This window comes from Echiichthys vipera (genome assembly GCF_963691815.1).
Source record: "Echiichthys vipera genome assembly, chromosome: 23".
NCBI lineage: Eukaryota > Metazoa > Chordata > Actinopteri > Perciformes > Trachinidae > Echiichthys > Echiichthys vipera.
In genome coordinates this window covers 7,184,349-7,206,414 of record NC_139848.1, presented here as the reverse complement: position 1 = coordinate 7,206,414, position 22,066 = coordinate 7,184,349, and the positions used below count along the sequence as shown (strand labels likewise).

The window sequence follows — 22,066 nt, the reverse complement described above, 5'->3', positions numbered from 1 at the left end:
ACACACACACACCTTTTAAATCTTAATTTAAACTAACTTGTCGTTACAGATGCTGAGCACCGGGTGTCGCTGTTGCTCTCACTTCAAAAACACAGTTTAGTAAAGTTAGCCTCGATACTTCCCTTTATACAGTTTCCTCTTTACTCCAAGAGAGAAAATATATATTTAAAAACATTTAACAACGAGTTATAAGCATTGTTTTAGACTTTATTAGATACATGGCACATTTCCAAAGGTAAGAAAGGTAAAGGATGATGCGAATTCTAATCTTATTTTGTCACAAACCAAATAAAGGTAAGAAAAAGTAGTGAAATTAAATGTTTAATTACATGCCACTGTCTTTATTTCCACATTAATTGTAAAAATGATGCATAATTAAGACTTTGGATACAAAAACATATCAGTAAGTTTATACTTGTCTGATTTAATTAAAGAAGTATGCGAGGAATTATAATCTATATAAGATATTGGTTAAGTGAAGTTTAAAAATGTGGTTGAATTTGGAAATAAAGAAATAATCATAATTATTATTATAATAATCAAGAAAAATAGGACCTAACTCACAGTGAATAACGGAGTAGTGGTGGGGATAAATAAGTATGTACTTCTCACCACTCCTAATGTCAAAAATAAAAACAAAAACAAAAAAATCAAGTATTTGTTATTTTTGTATCTCTGTGCTTTCTGGTTGTGTATTATTATTTTCTGGATTTCTGAAAATTTACATTTTTTAATTTAAATAAATGTATATTTATATATGAATATGATATGGATTACTTTATTTATAGTTATATATACATTTTATATTCATTACTTTATTTATATTTATATATTTATTCCTTTATTTAGTTATATTTATATATTCATTTTATATTCATTGCTTTATATTTATATATAAATTGTATAGTTATTCCTTTATTTAGTTATATTTATATATTCATTGTATCACTTTATTTATATGTATTACTTTATTTTATTTTATTATTATTAATTTATATGTCTAAAGACTCAAACACGTAATTTAAGTCCTGTGCATGTGCTTTTATTGTGAAACCCCAGCACCGCGCCGGTCCTCGTCTCTCGCGGTACCTTGACGCACTTTGACTGGGTCACGCTGCAATCCAGCCGGATGTTTTCGCGTCGCCAGAATGTGACGGGAACATTTGCACCTTTCATCCCAGAGCTCCCGGTGCGGCTCCAGCGGCGGCCTGACCAGGTGAGTGTCCGTCTGCAGCGCCGGCGGAGCGGACCTGTGAGCCGGAGGAGCTGCAGGTCGGTGTGGGTGAGAGCTGCGGGGAGGTCGTGACGGTGTTGGTTTGCAGGGACCGTGCACGCCCCATGCGCGCTCCCCAACATCCATATTATAGTATCTGTGGCGGGGATGCTGCTGGGTTGTTTATCAAGGGGGGGGGGGGGATCAGGGTAAAACTGTTTTTAATGGGGGGGTTAGAAGGCCCTGATGGATCCATGAAGGGGGGACTGTCTCCCTGTCTCTTTCCACCTGTGTGCATCTGTATGTGCTCTGTGTGTGTGTGTGTGTGTGTGTGTGTGTGTGTGTGTGTGTGTGTGTGTGTGTGTGTGTGTGTGTGTGTGTGTGTGTGTGTGTGTGTGTGTGTGTGTGTGTGTGTGTGTGTGTGTGTGTGTGTGTGTGTGTGTGTGTGTGACAGCTGTGTCTTTGTTACACACTGGTGTGGTAGGGGCTCCCTGAGGAGCAGAGCAGAGCAGTAGCAGTCCAGGCTTGGGTTCACAGCTTTTGATGGGCAGGGGGAGGTGGTGTGAGCACGAGTCTGTTATTTCATCCTCTCTTTTTGAACTTCTGCACATCCTCCCTCACTCTAACCGTAGACGTCTCACTTGCAAATGTCCTTTTTTTGCAGCTTTCAAGGTGTAAAATAAGTCAAATAACTCCTTATTACTGCACAGGATCCATCATTTTATGAGTCATGAAGTTCATTTCTTTATCTGTTCAGTTTTCCACATTATGAGTATTGATTGGAGCGTCGCCATGGTATCCTGACTTGATCTATAACGGCTGTTTTTAAGGTGTCTCCAGGGCTTGGTTGCAGTGCAGGGGTCAGAGGACGGGTCAGAGGGGTCACAACGGCACAGGCTCTCCTTCTGTTGCTTAGATCTGGGTCAGCTTGTACATGCAAATCCCCCTGGGTGTTTGTTTTAACCTGGCAGATTGGTTAAGTGCTGGAAAACCTAAAAAAATAGTCATTCATCCGCAACGTTTCAGTGTTTTTCAAGCAAACAAAGCCAAACATCCGCTCGTTCCAGCCCCTCCGTTGGGAGTGTTTGCTGATCCTTGTTGTTTTAAGTGAGAGTAAACTCAATAGTGTTGTGGTTTTTAGCAAAAGCAAACAATTTCGACATGTCACCTCCAGTTTTGAGTTTTGGGAGCTCGTGCCGGGCACATTTCTGATGTTTTACAGACCAGAGGTGAATCAGAGCAGATTAAAACGAGGCCTTAAAGACTTCATTTCAGCTGTTTCCCCTCTACGAACTCCGTAGATTAAGTTTGCTTTGTGTGCGTTCAGTGTCTCCAAAGAGAAAACTGATCATCCTGCAGTTGTTGGGAGCGACACACACACACACACACACACACACACACACACACACACACACACACACACACACACACACACACACACACACACACACACACACACACCTGTTGGTTCCAGCAGATGGTGGACAGAGAGCTCCTCTGTCCGTGTGTGTGTAGCTGCTGAGCAGTTGGTCAGCTGTTGCGTCTCTCGCCCTTATCTCGCTGCTTCAGGACATTCTTATTTAATCGGGCCGCTGCTTTCCCGTTGAGCCAGCTGAAAGAACTTTCATTTTTTATTTCGTTTGGCACGTCGACTGAGAACAAACTAAAACACACAGCCCGTTTTTTGTGGCTGTAGATTACGAACTGCCATAATTTGTGCTTATCTCACTAAATGAACATTTTTGTTGGCAGACAGTTTTGTTTTACACTCAGAGTCTCGGTCAAACTCTAATTATTCTGTTTAACTTGCAACTATTTCTGATAATTGTCTTTTTGCGAGCATAAATAATCCCCAAATGTGAGGATTAGATGCTTTTCTTTGCCATATACGATCGTGAAGTGAATATATTGGACTTCTGGACAGTTGGATGAACAAAACAAGCACTGTGACTACATCTCTCTGTGCTGTGGGACGTTTTATAGACTCAATAAAAATATATAAAATAACAATAAAGCAGATGTTTCTTTTTTGTTTTTATTCATTTTGTCATTATTTAGCTATTCCCCCATTTGTCCCACTTTTAAAATCATTCAGCAACCTTTCATACAACCTTCTTTTCACTCTGTTATTCTTCTCATTTTACAAGACAAGACAAATACAAGACATGTAATATTTCTAAAGCTCATTTAGTTGCATATCACATTATTACACAATATTTACTTGGCTTACCTGTTAACAATAATTATAAAATAAGATGAGGAAAACTTTATTGTCCGTCACAAGTGACAGAAATTCATCTTTGACAGGACAGGTTCAATTTACACCAAATAAATAACACAATCAGTAACCTCATATAACCTTCTTTTCACTCTTTATTCTTATCGTTGTGGAAAACAGCTGCTCCAAAAGGCTGATTTACCTTTTAAATGTTCTTTTTTATTTATTTATTTTGTCCTAAACGATCAGTTGTTATTGTCCTAAACGATCAGTTGTTACAGCCTAAACCATTAATCCCTCGTCACGTGTTAAAGCCTGTGACCGTCGCTGTGATTGGGGCAGAAATACTCAACATTTACAGGTTTGTGTTCTGCTTTAGTTCAGTGCCCGACACATTAGTGGAGCTGGTGTCGCTCATCGGACCTCCTGATCCCTTTCCTCATTAGCTCTGCTCCTATATAAGAAAACATGAATATGCATTTATTGTGTAACGCACAAAAACTCTGGAAAATATACCTTTTTTCTTCTGTGCTTTGGATCCAGAGCCCTTTGTTTAAATAAAGAAAGAGTCTCTGGGATGTGTGGACAGCTCAAATATTGAACCTGATGCAAAGTTACTACATGTTGGTTTGCTTGCTGTATTTTATTTAACCACCTCCTTCTTCAACCCTATCCAAACTTTGTCTCTAATGTGGATTTGAATAATTTGCACTGGTGCAAACAAACATGTTATTGGATTACTTTTGATATGATGTTATTGTGGGCGTGCCTTTATTTTGAAATCATTCAAATTCTGTCATTTGCACATGGGCTCCAGACAGAAGGGCAAAGATTTGTGCTTCCGAGTCATCTGCCCTAAGTGTGCTGCAACAAAGAGGAACAGGTCCCCTCCTCATACTCATTGGGACATAAAACTTTTTGATGTGTCTCGCCCCCACACTCGCCACACTCTCCTCTTTCCTCTTGCACTCTCTTAAAGGCCACGCTAGTCTTTCAGCCGGCCTTTCTTTCTGCCTCGAACCCCTCCACCACCAACCCCCTCCAGCCTGGAGACAAAGAGCGGAGAGTGACTGTGCTGCTCCGTAGCCAGGTGTTCTCCATTGCTGCCCCGGGTCGTAACAGCACCAGCCCTCACACTGCAGCTGCCCTCCCCAGCCTCCCATTGTGTAGCTCCATTGTTCAGCCGCCCGCCCCTCGTTGATTCATCGGCCACACAGGGGAAGCCCTTTTCAGGCCGGGGAGAGGAGCGTGCGTGTGCTGGTGCACGTTGAGTACGCGTGCCTTGGGGAAACTGGGTGTTGCAGGCATTTGCCCACAGCCACTCCCCGCCTCATCCTCCTCCTCCTCCCCTTGTGTCTGCGCCTCATTGTGAAGCTGCCGCGCTCCCATTGGCGGAGGAGCAGCCACTCTCAAACGACGGAATGGCAGACATTGTTGCTCCATCTGTTCTGCCACTCATTGTCCAACTTGCTTCTGTAGAAAGAAAACACACACACACACACACACACACACATACACGTCTCTGGCAGCAGACAGTGAGGACAGAGGCGTTTGCTTGGAGTCGGATGCTCCGCCGTACCTGCAGCAAAGACCAGCATATACCTCGGATGTAGCTGCCGTGGGAACTTTAGGACTTGTTTCTTCATGTGTGGAAATGAGCTGATCTACCTCATTGTTTGTTGATCTTTTTAAAGCCTGGTGAGTGGGACTCTTGTACTGAAATCTTACTGTTAGCTTCCCTTTTTGTGGCATTTGTCTGTGGTATTGATTACCCCTGTCTGACCGGGGCCATGGAGGCGACGCAAAGGGCATCCTACCTGACGACAGGTTGCAGCGCTTCAGCATCATAAATCACTTTTACGCTGACCAACCCACATGACTGGACTCTTTTGCATTCAAAGTCAGACTTGTGTCGTTCACCCTGATGAGTTCAGAATAAGGCCAAGCTGTCTGAGTTTGAGGCCCAGTTGTGACAACGAGTTATTTACGAGTCATAAAGTTTGTAACACAGGACTTTACCTGCCTGAACTTTGCTCTGCTGTGGCACTGTGGCTGCCGCTGAATTTCAAACAGTGCGATCTGTGTTGATATGAAACATAACGGGGGTGGGGGTCGGTGTTGTGTTGTTTTGGGGGCTGGGGGGGCTTTTTATCTGGGTCACATGAGGCTAGAGGAAGCAAAACAGTGCTGAGGATGCTAGCCTCGGAAAGTGTGTGTGTGTGTGTGTGCAGCTTTCACATCTGACTGTGTCCTCAGTGTGTGTGTGTGTGTGTCAGAGACTGTCTGTCCTGCTGTGTCTCTATTCTCACTCTAGTGCGTGTGCGTGTGCGCGTGTGCGCGTGTGCGCGTGTGCGCGCGTGTGTGTGTGTGTGTGTGTGCGTGTGTGTGTGTGTGTGTGTGTGTGCGTGTGTGTGTGTGTGTGTGTGTGTGTGTGTGTGTGTGTGTGTGTGTGTGTGTGTGTGTGTGTGTGTGTGTGTGTGTGTGTGTGTGTGCGCGAGAAGGGGAGACACCAGTTGAGAGTACCGCTCAGCAGACATCTGTTGCCCTGCTGCCGGCGGGGAAAGCCTAGCGCGCCACAACACACACGTACCATACACACACAGTATTCCCCTGGCCGATTATTCTGTCTCCTTTTTTGCAATAACTTTTGCACCGTATCAGACATGCAGCAATATGCCGCCAGACAACCCCCCATGGCCCTCCCAGACCCCTCCCCTCTCAAACCCAATACCCTTTACCCCCCCCCCCCCCTGCACACACTTTTTTTTACACAAAGCTCCCTCATACAAAGCGCTGTAAGGACTGTGTTACATATTCATTACTGCCTCCATCAAAGGCAGCAGTGCTGCGGTGTGTGGGAGCTGGCCCGCTGATGTTTTTGAAAGATGCGCCCACTCAGCCCTGAGGTCTGGAGATGGTGTGATGATGAGGTGGCTCCGCCGTTGGTCCGTTAACACACCGCGAGATTTGGGAATTTCCACAATGCACTGAATCCATTACTGTGTGGGGCTCGGACCGCGCTGGGAGACTTTTCAAATGCCTCATCAGATCACACATTTACCACAGCAGCTAACACAACCTGAGCATTATAAGATTAATGTAAAGTTCAGTCTAAATATTTGTACGTTTTCAGTTAGTTTGGCAGTTCATATATTTGAGTTTAGTTTGAATGTTGTGACGGGCAAGTAGTTTTTATTCATACAGGGACGCACTTATTCAACTTTTTCTACCTCTACTGATCCATAAATCTGGTTCACTGGATGTACAGTGCGAGTAGAAAGCCTGACATCCACTGCCCAGAGTGTTTTTCCTCCTGTACCTGAATGTTAACTTGTGCGACCTCAGTGCCTGGAACTGATGTTTTTGTAAAGTAACATTAGGCCATTAGGACGGTTGCGTTCAAAACTGTTTTGAATGAATGAATACATTGAACTGATAGTGGAGACGTGATGAAAGAATATCAGCTTACCTAGTTTGATACCCAGCCCCCCAGTTAAAGTCTGTCCTTCTACACAGTGCGGACAAATGTTTACCAAGTAGTTTTACGTCTCTGTCAGAGTTCCCTGAAGACTTACAGTGTAGTTAAGTATGAGTGATGTCTTCATGTGTTTGCATCCTCACCAGAGTCATGGTGTGATGTCATGTCTGCACAAAGGCAAGACCTACATGAAAGATACCTTGGATGTGTCAGTTTTGAACATCAACAGAGTAGAGAGCGCATGAAATAATGCCACTCTCTCCACAGCAGTATGAGTCACATTGTGAGACAGACGTTGTGTGTGTGTGTGTGTGTGTGTGTGTGTGTTCATGCGTGCATGGGCACCGTCAACGCCCACATGCGTTAATGCCAAGGTCCCAGTCCTAATCACTCCTGCAGGTCTATTGTTGTCCTGGATGGTGGAGTGGGTTGCCAGTGAGGCACACTTAAGCCCCTCCCTCCCCCACACCAGATCTTTTTGTTATGTGTGTGTGTGTGTGTGTGTGTGTGTGTGTGTGTGTGTGTGTGTGTGTGTGTGTGTGTGTGTGTGTGTGTGTGTGTGTGTGTGTGTGTGTGTGTGTGTGTGTGTGTGTGTGTGTGTGTGTGTGTGTGTGTGTGTGTGTGTGTGTGTGTGTGTGTGTGTGTGTGTGTGTGTGTGTGTGTGTGTGTGTGTGTGTGTGTGTGTGTGAAGGCGGGTTGCCGGCTGAACGCCGCAGCCTCTGTCTTGGCATTTGGAGGGGAGAATGCTTTCAACAGCTGTAGCTTAGCAACAGTAGCTCAGCCGCGTTGCTAGGCAGCCCTTTTTCATAAAATGCGAACTCACTCCACCCCGCCCCCCGCCTACCCACCATCTTTAAGTCACTTCCTCTTTCCATCATGTGTTTTGGACTTGATTTTGAGTCCAACTGCACGTTTACATTTGTGTAATTTGTAAAAAAAAAAAATCTTTTAGACCTTTAAACCTTCAAGCCTGAGTGTGATATACACTCAGAATACACCTGACCTGTCATTTTGTTTCTTAAGATTAAAACTTCACTTTCCTGACGTCAGATTAACTTTCCAAAGCACGCCCTGTAATTTGTGTGCAGCTAAACCTTTGACACAAATCAGATTAGCCTAACCAGATCCCATGTCGTTGGTGCTTGAATGCAGCGCGTCGATTGGCTCGGTGGCCTCAGCGCCCCTCAGTGCTTTAATGAGTGACTCCACCACCCCAGTGGGAAGCAGCATATGGACCTCAATTACCAGGTAGAAGGGGGAAGGGTCTGCCGGGCTCATCGCTAACGGCTTGCTGTCTTTTTTTAAAAACAGTTCACCCTCTGTTCACCGTTAGATTAATGTGCTGTGACGCGGCCCTTTAAAAACACACTGGGGCCAGACTGCAAAAAAAACGCGGGAGTCCCTTAATTAGGGTGAGAGGCCCCATCGGCTCTTTGTGTCCGCCAGTCTGTGCCTCAGCGGAGTCCCCAACGGCCCGGGACGACCAGTCAGAGTCAGTGCAAGCAGCTTTTTTTGCTTTTCCTATGAAAATAAAGAGGAGAAGTCAGATTTTCCTAAAGTGACAGTCAGTGTTGACTCTGGATTATCATGGAACAATACAGCCTGGATGCAAATTCTCACTTTGCTAGTTATTATTCCCCAGGCATTTCAGGGAACATGGTGCTTCTGTAACAAACACCAAACTTATATTTATACCCAAATATTAGTTAGTGTCTCTCTGCACTTGAGGGATTTACCCAAGAGTCCCTGTAGGTATCATGTTATTAGGAAAGAAAATGCTAAATATTCACACATTAATCATTCAACTTAAAGGTCCTATATTAGAAAAAAGTGAGATTTCCATATATTTTTTATTATAAAGCAGGTTGAGGTGCTATATAAATACTGTGAAAGTATCAAAACACGAAATCCACAGAGAAATGCACACAGCCTGTATTCAGAAACTGTCTTTAAACGAGCCGTCTTAACCTCTGTACATTTGTGATGTCACACATATACTAAATCTAGGTAGAAAGTGCTGCTACAGTGCCGTTACGAGAGTGCAGATGCTGAAGACCTGGAGACGCTGACCAATCAGAACAGACTTGGCTTTTTCAGGAGGGGTGTTAAAGAGACAGGCGCCAAAACGGAGTGTTTGAGACACACAGTATGAGAAAAATAATATGTTTTTTTACATTAAAGCATGTGAACATGTTCCAGTAGAGACACAACATAAAAAGTATGAACCTGAAAATGAGCAAAATATGGGACTTTTAATCACGTTGACCACTTCCCCTCACTGAGCTAAGCTGGGTTCAGGGCCCAGTACAGCGCAGATACTAAGTGATTTTAGAGTGATACAGTAGCGGCACCTTATTCCATAAATGTGTCTCACACTCGCTCCGTCCTCTGTCTCTTTCTTTAGGCACAGATGAGCGGCGCTTTGTGAGAGGGCAGCAGTCAGCCCGGTGTGCTGGATGTCTGTGACAGATCCATGGGCCAGAAGGACCATGTGGAGGCAGGAGCAGGCCACATCCTCGACCTGGGGCAGGATTTGGAGTATCTCCACGTAGCAGGGGCTGACCGGCAGGCTGGCGGCGCTGACGGGCCCCCCGCTATGGAGGAGCAGGGGGAGAGCTCCACTAACAACAGCACCGCCATTTCCCCTCCACCGACCGCGGCGGAGGAAGACGCCGGGTCTGATGCAGATTCGGAGCCGGTGCCGCCGTCGAGCGCCCCCCTCGTTGACCCGGATGGAGGAGACGGAGGGTCAACTCACAGTAAGAACTTCCACCAGCCGCTGTGTCGGACCCAGTGTGTGGACTTAGGCACTGAGGGTCCTCCTGAGCTCCCAGCTAAAGTCTCATCAGAGCCTGAACACGACACCCCGGCCCAGTCTGCATGCAGCTCCCCGTGTAAGCACCCACCTGAGCCTCCGTCCAATCCCGCCTCATCAGGTGGCGTGAAGGAGTACCAGGCCAAGCTGGAGTTTGCCCTGAAGCTGGGCTACTCTGAGGAGACGGTGCGACTGGTGCTGTCCAAGCTCGGCCCCGACACCCTCATCAACGACATACTGGGAGAGCTGGTCAAACTGGGCACCAAGTCAGATAGTGAGCAGCCGGCTGGATCATTAGCCTCCACCTCGTCTTCGTCATCCTCCTCTTCGTCTTGCGGCTGCTCGGATTTGCTGGATAGCCAGAGATCGGACTCGCCCTGTCTGTCAGACTCTCTGGACCAGGACAACCTGCGGCCAGTTGTGGTGGATGGCAGTAACGTCGCCATGAGGTGAGCAGCCTGTGGGAACAAGACACGGATAAATCATTGTAAAATTCCTCCTATACGTGTTTACTGCTGAAATACCCACATTTAAGCCCCAAATTTGCTTATAACTTCTGCATCTTAACTATGTCCCGCAGCCATGGCAACAAGGAAGTGTTTTCCTGCCAGGGCATCCAGCTGGCTGTAGATTGGTTCCTAGAGCGTGGCCATCATGACATCACAGTGTTTGTGCCTGCGTGGAGGAAGGAACAGTCCCGCCCTGACGCCCCTATAACAGGTCAGTGCAGGGGACACGCACATGCACATGCACACACACGCACACGCACACACACAGATTATTGTCACACAGCATTTCTCTTACCATAACTCCATCCAACACAGATCAGGAGATCTTGCGTCGTCTAGAGAAGGAAAAGATCCTGGTCTTTACTCCTTCGCGGCGCGTCCAAGGTCGGCGAGTGGTTTGCTATGACGACCGATTCATTGTCAAGCTGGCATATGAGTCAGACGGCATCATTGTCTCCAATGACAACTACAGAGACCTGGCTAATGAGAAGCCTGAGTGGAAGAAGTTCATCGATGAGCGGCTGCTCATGTACTCCTTTGTCAATGACAAGTAAGTAGAGGTGGATTAGTGAGGGGCAGATTCTGTCAGTGTGATCCATCTCTATGACGAATCCTGACATTTACTATTTATGAATTTTAAATGAGCGGGTTTTAGCTACAGTTCACCTTTCATATCTCATTCCCAGCCATTACTCTATCACCTCTCACATTTGGGTTAAGAACTGCCACGACGGCTGACATTTTCACAAATCGCCGCCCACCCCCAATTTACACTGAAAATGAGAGAACTGAAAACCACAACTGTCCTGAAACCTATAGTCATGTAACTGTCTTGTCCTTTCCCTTCCTGTCGCTCAGATTCATGCCCCCGGACGACCCTCTTGGTCGTCATGGCCCCAGCTTGGACAACTTCCTGAGGAAAAGACCTGTCATGCCTGAGCAGAAGAAACAGCCCTGCCCATACGGTGAGAGCACAAACATGCACTGTGTGTAGATGTGATAGTGTTGCAGTTTACATATTGACTTGATGAGTAGTGTTTGTTCGTAGCTTTTGTATATACTATGAAATAAAACCCTTTGAGACCTTTTTTTCCTCCAGGAAAGAAATGCACTTACGGCCACAAGTGTAAGTACTACCACCCAGAAAGAGGTGCTCAGCCTCAGCGTGCTGTGGCTGATGAGTTGCGTGCCAGTGCCAAGACCTGTGTCACCACAAAAAACCAGGGGGACACCGGGCTGGTGAAGAGCCACAGTGTGCCGGCTGGGAGCATTGAGGCGAAAAAAGGCGCCCAGAAAAGGCAGTCAGACCCCAGCATCCGAGCTCTGTCGTACAGCGACGCTGAGGAGAAGCTGGCGAAAGGGAGAGCGGAGAGCCAGAAGAACAGTATGTGTGGTAGCAGCAGTGGGGGTGTAACCATGCCCCCGGCCCCAGGAGGCCCTCCATCCAGTTTTACCCTTCCTCAGGACCAGCAGTCCAGAGCAGTGACTCCTCATAATCTGCAAGCCCCCACCCATGACCTTTACCCTCACTGTGAGTCTCCAGACTTGAGCTACTACTCAGTTACCCGTGCTTACTCTGGCCTGAGCCTCTCCTCCAGACGCAGCCCCGACTGTCGCTTCCCCAATGACACAGACCTGCGGCTCGGTTCTTTGGGCTCAGCAGGTTCTGAATGTGGCAGTGAAAGCAGTGTGAGCTGTGGCAGCAGCTGCGACTCGTACAGTGAGAGGCCGTGTCCCGGATGCCCCCCAGAGACCTTACTGGAAGACAGCGTCCATTTTACTAATCCCCACAGCCGGCTGTATCCTCATCATGCCACATCAAACCATGAACTGTGCGGCCTTCATCCTGCTGATTACTCAAATATCCAGCACAGCCACGCGTCTAATACAGGAGTACACAGCTACCACATGAGTGTGGCACGCGGGCAGGGCTGTGCTCACGATCAGCCTCCGCCAGAGGCCCCCCCAAAGCGCCCTTTGTACCCCTTGCCCCCTCATCTCCAGCACCAGCAGCTGGCTGCTCGCTCCAGCTGCCCAGGCGACTACCACTCTCTGCCCCAGTCCAGCCCTCACCCCCCTGGCTCTCCTCTTGGACGCTGCCTGGCCCCCACAAGAGGGGAGAGCGTGTCAGACTCTCATCTGTATGAACACCTCTCTACATCGCACCATCACCACCGGACAAAAGCTTTGCCCAGCTGGGACACTTACTACAGACAGCCTCAACTGCCGCCGTCCAGGTATGAGGCGTCTGCCTATCAGAGCCTGCCAGACACACGCCAGTCATCCTGGCACGCCCCTCACTGGGCACAGGACGGCTATGCCCAGCACCACTCCTCCCACCCAGCTCTCCACCCGTCCCCGACACATTACTTAAACCACCCGCCACCTCCAGCCCACTCTCCACACCCGCCTCATCCGTCCAGCACTACTCTCCAGCCGTACCCGCCTCACAGCGCTCACCTGACAGTGCCCTCCCACGCTCCTTCCTCCTACATGGCACAGCACCCAGAGTCCCCTGCACACAGCCACTACGGGGACATGAGGGAGAAAGTGTACGTCAACCTGTGCAACATCTTCCCCGCGGAGCTGGTGAGCCGGGTGATGGCCAGGAGCCCCCACGTCACAGACCCCCAGCAGCTGGCAGCAGCTATTCTTGCAGAGAAAGCCCAAACAGGCTACTGAAGACACTCAGATATGAATAGCAGTGATGTAGTCTGAGTAGAAACAGGACAAGACAAAGTGTGGGTGGTTTGCATCAGCAGAGCAAACTGGAATTTGCCTTGGCAACAGTTGAAAGCACGTTGGGTTTGCATGGTGGAGTTTTAATACTGGATGCTTTTGGATTGTCTGCAAGGAGAGCTTTTTCTTTTCTTATGACGTTAATGAGACAAAGCATAAGTTTCAAGGATATAAAATGCTGAAGATAATCCAAATCCTGCTCTGGTCACTGCGCCGCGACAACTTAATCAACTTCAAGAAGACTTTGACACAAAGTGCGACTTGTGGAGATTGTTCCAAGCCTGCCCAGGTTGTTGAGGGACTACGCACACACAGGATGTGCGTCCACTGCTCTTACTCTCAGAGCTGAGTCACACAGCGTTTGAAAATGATTTTTTCTTTCATGTGTAAAGTGCCAGATGGATGGGATTGTCTACTTTATAACTGTAAATCAAAGTGTCACGCATAAACACTCAAGCATGATTTCAGATAGTTCCTTAAGTTATTTTCTTACCTTATTATCTGGCAATCCAAGTCTGGTACTCCATCGTGACATGACTAAGGTCTGTGTATTATATTAATGTGTGTGTGTGTGTGTGTGTGTTGTGTGGCCATTTAAGGGGCTTTTCCCATGTTGGTTAAAAATGGGTGTGTGAGAGATAGTCGTCTTATTTGAGATGACATCAGTATTTTGGTCAGAGTTGTAGCTGTAGAGATGGGTGACCCTGTCGTGTGTACCTTAGTTTTAGTAAGGGACATCTCTCTCTATCCTTTTCTCTCTCTCTCTCTCTCTCTCTCTCTCTCTCTCTCTCTCTCTCTCTCTCTCTCTCTCTCTCTCTCTCTCTCTCTCTCTCTCTCTCTCTCTCTCTCTCTCTCTCTCTCTCTCTCTCTCTCTCTCTCTCTCTCTCTCTCTCTCTCTCTCTCTCTCTCTCTCTCTCTCTCTCTCTCTCTCTCTCTCTCTGGCCCTTTTATTTCGGGTCTACTCTGGTATCTGCTACAGACGGAGAACCTTGACATCAGTGACTCAAACATGTATGTATTGTAAATATATTTAACGGACAGCGTCTCCTGTTGTCTGTAGCAGATCCCAGCTGAATCCATGCTAGACAGAGAAAAACCTTGTTTGATACAAATTGTATCATTAACTAAGTCGCTGACGTTCTATACAGTACATGGACCTGTTGATCCGTACCCGTCAAACACTCTTGATGTATTGCTATATGATGAAACGCATTGACAACAGTTCTGTTCCAATCGAGATGTTCCAACTTTTGATCTTGTGGAAATTGCTTTGAGACAATTATTTCAAATATGTGATGAAACAAAAGGAGTTGTCTGCCTATGTTTAGGTATCACAACTTCTTTATCTGCGCTTTTGGGTTTGAAGCTGGCTTATTGGTTTACTGGTTAAATGCCCATTTAGGAAAAAAAATAAGTTTTTCACAGTGAGTTTGGGGTCAGCTCCTTTTTAATTATTATTTTTTTAGCATCTTTTTTAAGTCAGGAAGTGGATTTTCCTTCAAGTAACATGAAACAATTGTGCTTGAAATACTATAAAATGGAAGTTTTACCATTAGCCATCTACTGTTTCTATTGAATTATGAATGGAGTGGACCCCAACCATGTTTGATATTAAGTTTTATATCGGTATCCCATGGCGGCCATTTTGATTCATGCCTGTTACTCTTAATGAAAGCTCCACCTGGAGTATTTGAACCTGTATAAAGCCGATTTAAAGCCTTTACATGAGACAACGAAACAAAGACAAATGTGGAAAGTTTCTGTTTGATACGTTAAGGACTAAATATTGACATTTTTTTTGGCCACAGGAAGAAAATCTTTCAATCCCTCCATATACAGAAACGAGCTGAGCACTTAAAAAGCTAATGCTAACATCCCCTCGTATTATGACACACCTGAACTGTTCAGGCTGTAACGTACGCTGGGATGGTCCAAAAGGTCCAATCAGGGCAGACGCTGCACTTTCATTTGTAGGACGTTGTACGTTCTGAACGCAGCATTAGCCGACCTGTGACCAAATTGTAACACATGTTCAAAATGGCCACCGAGGAATTCAAGTCTCCGGCGTGAGTTCGTCACACAGTTCATCACAAGCCAGCTCCATAAAGCCCACTGGTTTCTTTCCTGTCCGACGTGTCACATTGTACAAATGATGAATAATTGTACGATAGCACGTGCTGTTGATGAGAGATAACCTCCGTGTGTATTGAAGAAGCGCCTTCTCTCCGGCCTCCTGGCACCGTGTGTCAGCGTGGCACCTGAGCGTGGGCCCAAAGTAATGCCTCTTCGTGGCATTGTGCTTATGACACATCCAATACTCTGAACTATGTTCAGCTAACTGTTGTGCATGTTTTGATTTGTTTTGGTTTCTGCATGCTTTTCTTGTGTTTCTTTTGTGTACATAGCCGTGTTTCTATCTTGCCGCTACTGTGACATGGTTGTAGCTGTTAAGATGCCTCTAGGCTTACTCGTCTTGTTTTTCTGCTTGTTCATGTCATCGGCTGTTTCAGTTAGTATTCTTTTCAGAGCGATACCCTCCTGTCACGTACAATATAAAAGTCAGGAGGGGGATGCTTTTGTTTTCTGTAAGGCTTGACATTTCCTCAAAAGGATCAGGAGGTAGGTTTTGGGACTCATCACGCTCTTCTTCGTCATCGTCTGCTCTGCACTCATAGACCGTAATAATGGATAAATGAACTTCTGTGCTGCAGATATTACAACGCAACATTGAATGCCCTCTGTTTCAGATTATATTAACATTATGCCTGTAAAATAAAAGTGTGACTTAATGATTATTGTGACATTCTCAACTGTAACTGTGGTTGTTCATTAAAGGGAGTACTGCTACAAAACGTGTGGTATCCATGGGCATTGTTATTATTCAGTTCACTTAATTAAGGGACAGTGCAAATTCACGAAACACACGATCATACATTTGTTAAGAATGCCAGAATTAGGAAAAAGGCTAATTTTCATCTGTAGTCCCCTGGCATCTATAGATATATAAATACAATACAATAATATATAAAATGCTAATAACAAGATAAAGAACAACAACATAAGCAGGACAGAACTCCACAGAACATCAGGGAACAAACACAACAGGTAGAAAGGTAAAATAACAGCACAAAAAGAAATACATAATATGTTGAGCTTTCTGAACAATAGACCACAGTCACAACCAATCATTTTAGTGCTGACATGTACTGTATATGTATTGATCATCCATTGTCTTAACTGCTTGGTAAAAGATGTGTATGTGTGGATTGAAATCCATTCTTGACGGACCCGGCTGACGGACTAAAAGTGCTTTTTCACAACGGAATAACCCCCCCCCAGACGATCCCCTGTGACACCGTCAGCACCTGTACTTCTGTGGATGCAAGTGGAGGTGGGGCGAGATGTGAGTGACCTTAAAAACCAAGCATACATTAAAGGATGCCACAGCTTAAGATCGAACAGGGATGGAAGTGTTTTGTAACTGTGGTTGGTCATCACAGGGAGTGCTGCTACAAAACGGGATATCCATGGGCATGGTTGTAAAGAAACACTTGTTTTAACAGTAGTTTTCACTTATTTTAATTGTACTATTTAGAATATTTTATTTAGAAAGACCCGTACTGTATATTCTTAACCCTCCTGTTAACCTTGAGGTCAATTTAACCCCATTCAAAGTTTAATCTCTCTAAATACATGGTTTACACTTTTTTTTTGCTTCATATTTAATGACTTTTCCTAATTTTAGGGGACAATTGTGAAAACCTAAAATTGATATTTTTTCATCGTCCTGTAAACATACTTGTCAACAATGCAACAGTGTTCCTTTCTGTCAATTTGATAATTGTAATCAATAATCATAATTATTATCTATTTTACAATTTCAAATATTAAGACATGTTTGAAATTGTTTGTTTTTCCTGAGGTCAAATTAACCCTGTACATAATACACGCCACTGTCCTTGATAATGGAAATTGCTTTTTAATCCAAATATTATAAATGACACAAAATTACAAATAATATACTTACTTTAAAACACACCCTGGAGCAGATGAAGCCTGTTGTTACACACTCTGGTCCAGTAGGTGGCGGTGTGCTCCTCAAACAAACGAAGAAGAAGAAGCGGAAGAAGAAGAAGAAGAAGAAGAAGAAGAAATAATACTAATTTACCGGATAAGTCTCGTTTATTTCGTCTCTTTGTGAATCTGCTTCGTGAGAAAACTTGTGGAGGACGAGGAGAGACTGGAGAAAAACACCATTTGTTGTCATTATGAGGTCAGTCAGAGGCCCAACGGCCACAAACAAACACAAACACATCAGCTAACAGCTAACTGATGCTAACGGGTGGGCAGTTGCTACTTCGACTGTTTGCTCGAACAAACGAACAACCCGAAACAATCAGCTGTTGTTTCACAAACATCACAAATAGATTTTTATCCCACAGACTTGAGTGAGAAGTCTGTTAAACCTTTGCTGCCATCGATATAATATTCGGTTAAACTAAATTAACCTGCTACAACAACGTTACCGTGACAAATCAAGGTAGTCAGTGACTTTAAGTGTGTCGTGATAATGTTTTTATTTGATACATTAAGTCTGTGTTGTGTTACAACGTCGGTTAAGGATGAATCAGAACACTTTATCCGAGTTAAAGCTGTATATTATCCCTATCCGGACGGATCTGGTCTGCCGCAGTTTCCGGTGTTGTGCCGTATTCAGCACCCCTGCCACTTCCTCGCATTATAGGTGATACTCTGGATCAGAAGGCTGTTGTTTCCACCTACAGGACTAGTTTATATACAGCTAACCACATTAAAAGCACACACAGCCTATGAATTGCAAGAAAAGCTGGGAAACGCTGAGTCAAATACATTCAACTTGCTCAAAAGATCCATTTGATGCATTTTGTATTTATGGCTGCAGTTTATTTCCACAGAACATGCAAAAATGTGTTGTTTTGTGCTCGCTATTATCCAAGTTTGTGACTTTAAACTCTTTAAAATAGTTTAAAGACTGTAAGTAACCAAAGTTCTGAACGTTGTGGGTTACCTGTATATAAACTACTCCAATAGGTGGAAACAACAGCTTTCTGTCTTTTCGTGTTCATTTATACCAGGTGATCGCCCCCGAAGTGCGAAGTCGAATTAATTAACACATTTCTGCGAATCTATAAGTGAAGTTTAATATCTGTACAGGAGCATTTACATGTTAAATTAGTAAAATAAAGAGACCTTAATGAGAGAAAGCAGTAAGAACGTTTGGGCGACGCTGCAGGTGGTGGTTTACATTAAATGTGGAAATGAAGAAGGCTTTAGAGTGGGTAACGGCTGCGGCCTGCTGCAATACAATCGTCTGCAGCGGGGCTGGACCGCTGCAGACGATCAAGCAGGTCCCGCCTCAAGCAGGTCCCGCCTCCCGCCAGCAGCCCCGCCTCCCGCTAGAAGGTGAAGCCCCGCCTCCCGCCCGACAGCCAAGCCCCGCACCCGCAGCCGCTGCAGCCATTACACACTCTCTCTCTCTCTGCAGGTAGTCGATTAGAAGATTTCATCAAGGAGAAATTATGTCGGTGAGTGAAATTACGTTGCTACAATAAATGCATTAAATGAAAAACTTTATTCACATCTCTGGACTCGTGAACAACCTCTAATTTTTAATTTGAAACTTCTGACATGCAGTGAAATGTCTTTCGTTGGATGTTTTGCACTAGTTGGAATTATGTTAATTACAATGTATTGGACTGGGGGAGGTGCACCATTTTCTGTATTTGTTTTCTTTCTGGTCCCACTGCGCCTGCACAACAGGGGGCAAGTTTCCTTTAAAGGAAACATTCATGGTGTGTTTTCTTCATATTGCATTGCAATAGCCTGTTTAAAGTGATTATATATGCAACAAACAACTAATCAGTACTGATACTATATGCTAATAGATAAAGGAGTGACAATAACACAGTAAATGCCATGAATTGCTTAGATATAGCTGTGTAGTATTCTTAGGAAAAAAGTGCATATGAGAGAAGGCTCATTACAACTAGAAGAGACATATGACTTTTCTTTTTTAAAGACTTATAATAATGTTAATGCTAATATGCCTTGTGTATCTTGAATCTAATGGTCAATTGTTCTTCTATTTTTGTTCAGCATCCAACCCATTTCGCAGCAAGTGAGGAGCCAGTTTTTCCCTCAGGGGAATCTTATAACTGTCTTTGTTGTCCTTTTAAGACAAGCCAGCATGACAGTATAGTGCACCATATGAAAAAACATTTGGATGCAGCAGTCCGCCATGGAGGTATTGTCACTCTTTATGTGGTCTACAGAAGCAAATACTGTACTTGTGTTAGGCTGTCAATAACTCTAATGTAATAAATATTTTGTTTTGCAGAATACCGAATCTGCAAATGCAGCTTTAAATGCAGAGACGCTCACCATTTTCACTGCCTCACCTGTGACACAACTATTATAAGAAGGAACCATTTCATTTCTCACTTAAAAGTCTGTGCTGTAAGATCTGTTCCCAAGAGCCAAAAAACAGCCACCGTGAGCCCCATAGCAGCCAGTGTCACCGAGAGCCCCGAAGCAGCCAGTGTCACCGAGAGCCCCGAAGCAGCCAGTGTCACCGAGAGCCCCGAAGCAGCCAGTGTCACCGAGAGCCCCGAAGCAGCCACTGTCACCGAGAGCCCCGAAGCAGCCACTGTCACCGAGAGCCCCGAAACAGCCACTGTCACCGAGAGCCCCGAAGCAGCCACTGTCACCGAGAGCCCCGAAACAGCCACTGTCACCGAGAGCCCCGAAGCAGCCACTGTCACCGAGAGCCCCGAAGCAGCCACTGTCACCGAGAGCCCCGAAACAGCCACTGTCACCGAGAGCCCCGAAGCAGCCACTGTCACCGAGAGCCCCGAAGCAGCCACTGTCACCGAGAGCCCCGAAGCAGCCACTGTCACCGCTGCTCAACCACAAATGAATGTGCAGGTTAAGATCAAGTGTGTACACTGTGGTCTTCAACTCAACAGACGCAATTTAAGAGTGCATATTAAACGAAAACACTGTGGGAAAAAATACATCACTGCTGAAGCAGCCACTGTCACCGAGAGCCCCGAAGCAGCCACTGTCACCGAGAGCCCCGAAGCAGCCACTGTCACCGAGAGCCCCGAAACAGCCACTGTCACCGAGAGCCCCGAAGCAGCCACTGTCACCGAGAGCCCCGAAGCAGCCACTGTCACCGAGAGCCCCGAAGCAGCCACTGTCACCGAGAGCCCCGAAGCAGCCACTGTCACCGAGAGCCCCGAAGCAGCCACTGTCACCGCTGCTCAACCACAAATGAATGTGCAGGTTAAGATCAAGTGTGTACACTGTGGTCTTCAACTCAACAGACGCAATTTAAGAGTGCATATTAAACGAAGACACTGTGGGAAAAAATACATCACTGCTGAAGCAGCCACTGTCACCGAGAGCCCCGAAGCAGCCACTGTCACCGAGAGCCCCGAAGCAGCCACTGTCACCGAGAGCCCTGAAGCAGCCCCAGCTCCCACTGCTCAGCAGCAAATGCAAGTGCGTGGACAACATCAGGTCAAGATCAAGTGTGTACACTGTGGTCTTAAACTCAACAGACGCAATTTAAGGGTGCATATTAATAGGAAACACCGTGGCAAAAAAGACATCACAGCTGAACGCCATTTAAGCTGTCAGTGCATTGACCCACTAAATTCTATTTTTGCTGTTAAAAAGACATTCACTGGTCCAAGCAATCCAATTCATGTAATCAAAAAAACATCTGGCACAAACCAACAAGTTAGGTGTGAATTGGATTCGTGCAAGGCCAATGCTGAGTTCGCTGAAAGAAGCAATTGCTTGGCATTTGAATGCGATCACCTGCGGTCACTCACATATTGCCCACCTGGTAGTGACACCATTGCACTTAACGAAAACATTTTAAATCAAATGGTGCAGGAAAAGTGGTTTGGTGTGGCCAAACAGCAAACATGCCAGCAACGTAATTTCGTTCATGTATATGCAAATGTGCTTGAATGACAATAGTTTGTCTAAGTCTAAGAATAAGTCTTCTTACGATTCACATCGCTTCTCTCCACCCAACACCCACAAGCACCCTCTCGCCCCTTCTCACACCTTCTCACACACCCCAGCTGACCAACCCCCCACCCAAACTAAGCCCCCACATGCAGCCACACACACACACACACACTCACACCATCTACACACTACACGCACTAAGCTGCGCTTTCGTAGTTTTGTTATTTTGTATATTTATATCTCATTGCACACACCTTCTATTGCACATACTTTAGTGTCATATCTTGTTGTTATTCATTTATTTTGTTGTGTTTTACATTGTTGTGTCTGCTTCTAGTGTTTAGGTCTTTTGTTGTGTTTACATTTTGTTGTGTCCTTTTAAGTGTTAAGTCCTTCGTCTTACTTGTTATTTTTTCGTCATACGTTATTTTATTGTGTGCTTTATTTATCGTGTATTTTTAAGCCGGGAGTCGATGAAAAATGTCATTATGACAATAAAAATTCTTGATTCTTGATACATGATAATTTATGTAGCCTATAAAATAATCCCTCACTTTTCTGCATTTTGCTGTTCTCGGGTTTCCATTAATGACATAAACAATGACAAACCTATTTATTAATAGCGCAAAGACCGTTTTTATGACTAGCGTAGTAGTAGGAGAAAATCCTCCATCCAGGCGCTGTTTCTACCGAGTAGGCAGAGCTTGGCATGTCATGGGCGGGGGCTGGACCTGCTGGACGTCTGCAGCAGCAGGCCGCAGCCGGCTCTGCAGCAGCAGGCCGCAGCCGGCTCTGCAGCAGCAGGCCGCAGCCGGCTCTGCAGCAGCAGGCCGCAGCCGTGTCTGCAGCAGCAGGCCGCAGCCGTGTCTGCAGCAGCAGGCCGCAGCCGTGTCTGCAGCAGCAGGCCGCAGCCGTGTCTGCAGCAGCAGGCCGCAGCCGTGTCTGCAGCAGCAGGCCGCAGCCGTGTCTGCAGCAGCAGGCCGCAGCCGGCTCTGCAGCAGCAGGCCGCAGCCGGCTCTGCAGCAGCAGGCCGCAGCCGGCTCTGCAGCAGCAGGCCGCAGCCGGCTCTGCA

General features: G+C 45.7%; 1 protein-coding gene and 1 long non-coding RNA gene across 2 annotated transcripts; both read left to right on the top strand.

Moving 5' to 3' along the window:
* The first annotated feature begins 1,127 nt into the window (after positions 1–1,127).
* LOC310964878 (putative ribonuclease ZC3H12C) lies at positions 1,128–13,568 on the top strand. Its single transcript, XM_083938177.1, has 6 exons — positions 1,128–1,216; positions 9,314–10,173; positions 10,305–10,444; positions 10,549–10,783; positions 11,092–11,198; positions 11,333–13,568. Exons 2-6 carry the CDS (start codon positions 9,383–9,385, stop codon positions 12,913–12,915), a joined length of 2,856 nt encoding a protein of 951 aa, XP_083794303.1. The 5' UTR covers positions 1,128–1,216; positions 9,314–9,382; the 3' UTR covers positions 12,916–13,568.
* A 4,931-nt stretch (positions 13,569–18,499) lies between these two features.
* Positions 18,500–19,574, top strand: LOC310964513. The gene is made up of 3 exons (XR_014593750.1): positions 18,500–18,536; positions 19,108–19,255; positions 19,349–19,574. It is a non-coding gene; the product is annotated as an uncharacterized lncRNA (long non-coding RNA).
* The last annotated feature ends 2,492 nt before the right edge of the window (positions 19,575–22,066 follow it).

What these genes read in the sequence shown, in the direction of transcription:
- LOC310964878 (XM_083938177.1), top strand. Translation starts at nt 9,383, where the DNA reads ATGGGCCAGAAGGACCATGTGGAGGCAGGAGCAGGCCACATCCTCGAC. An exon ending in CCCTGACGCCCCTATAACAG is followed by an intron (nt 10,445 to 10,548) that starts GTCAGTGCAGGG and finishes CATCCAACACAG; the next exon opens with ATCAGGAGATCTTGCGTCGT. An exon ending in GAAACAGCCCTGCCCATACG is followed by an intron (nt 11,199 to 11,332) that starts GTGAGAGCACAA and finishes TTTTTCCTCCAG; the next exon opens with GAAAGAAATGCACTTACGGC.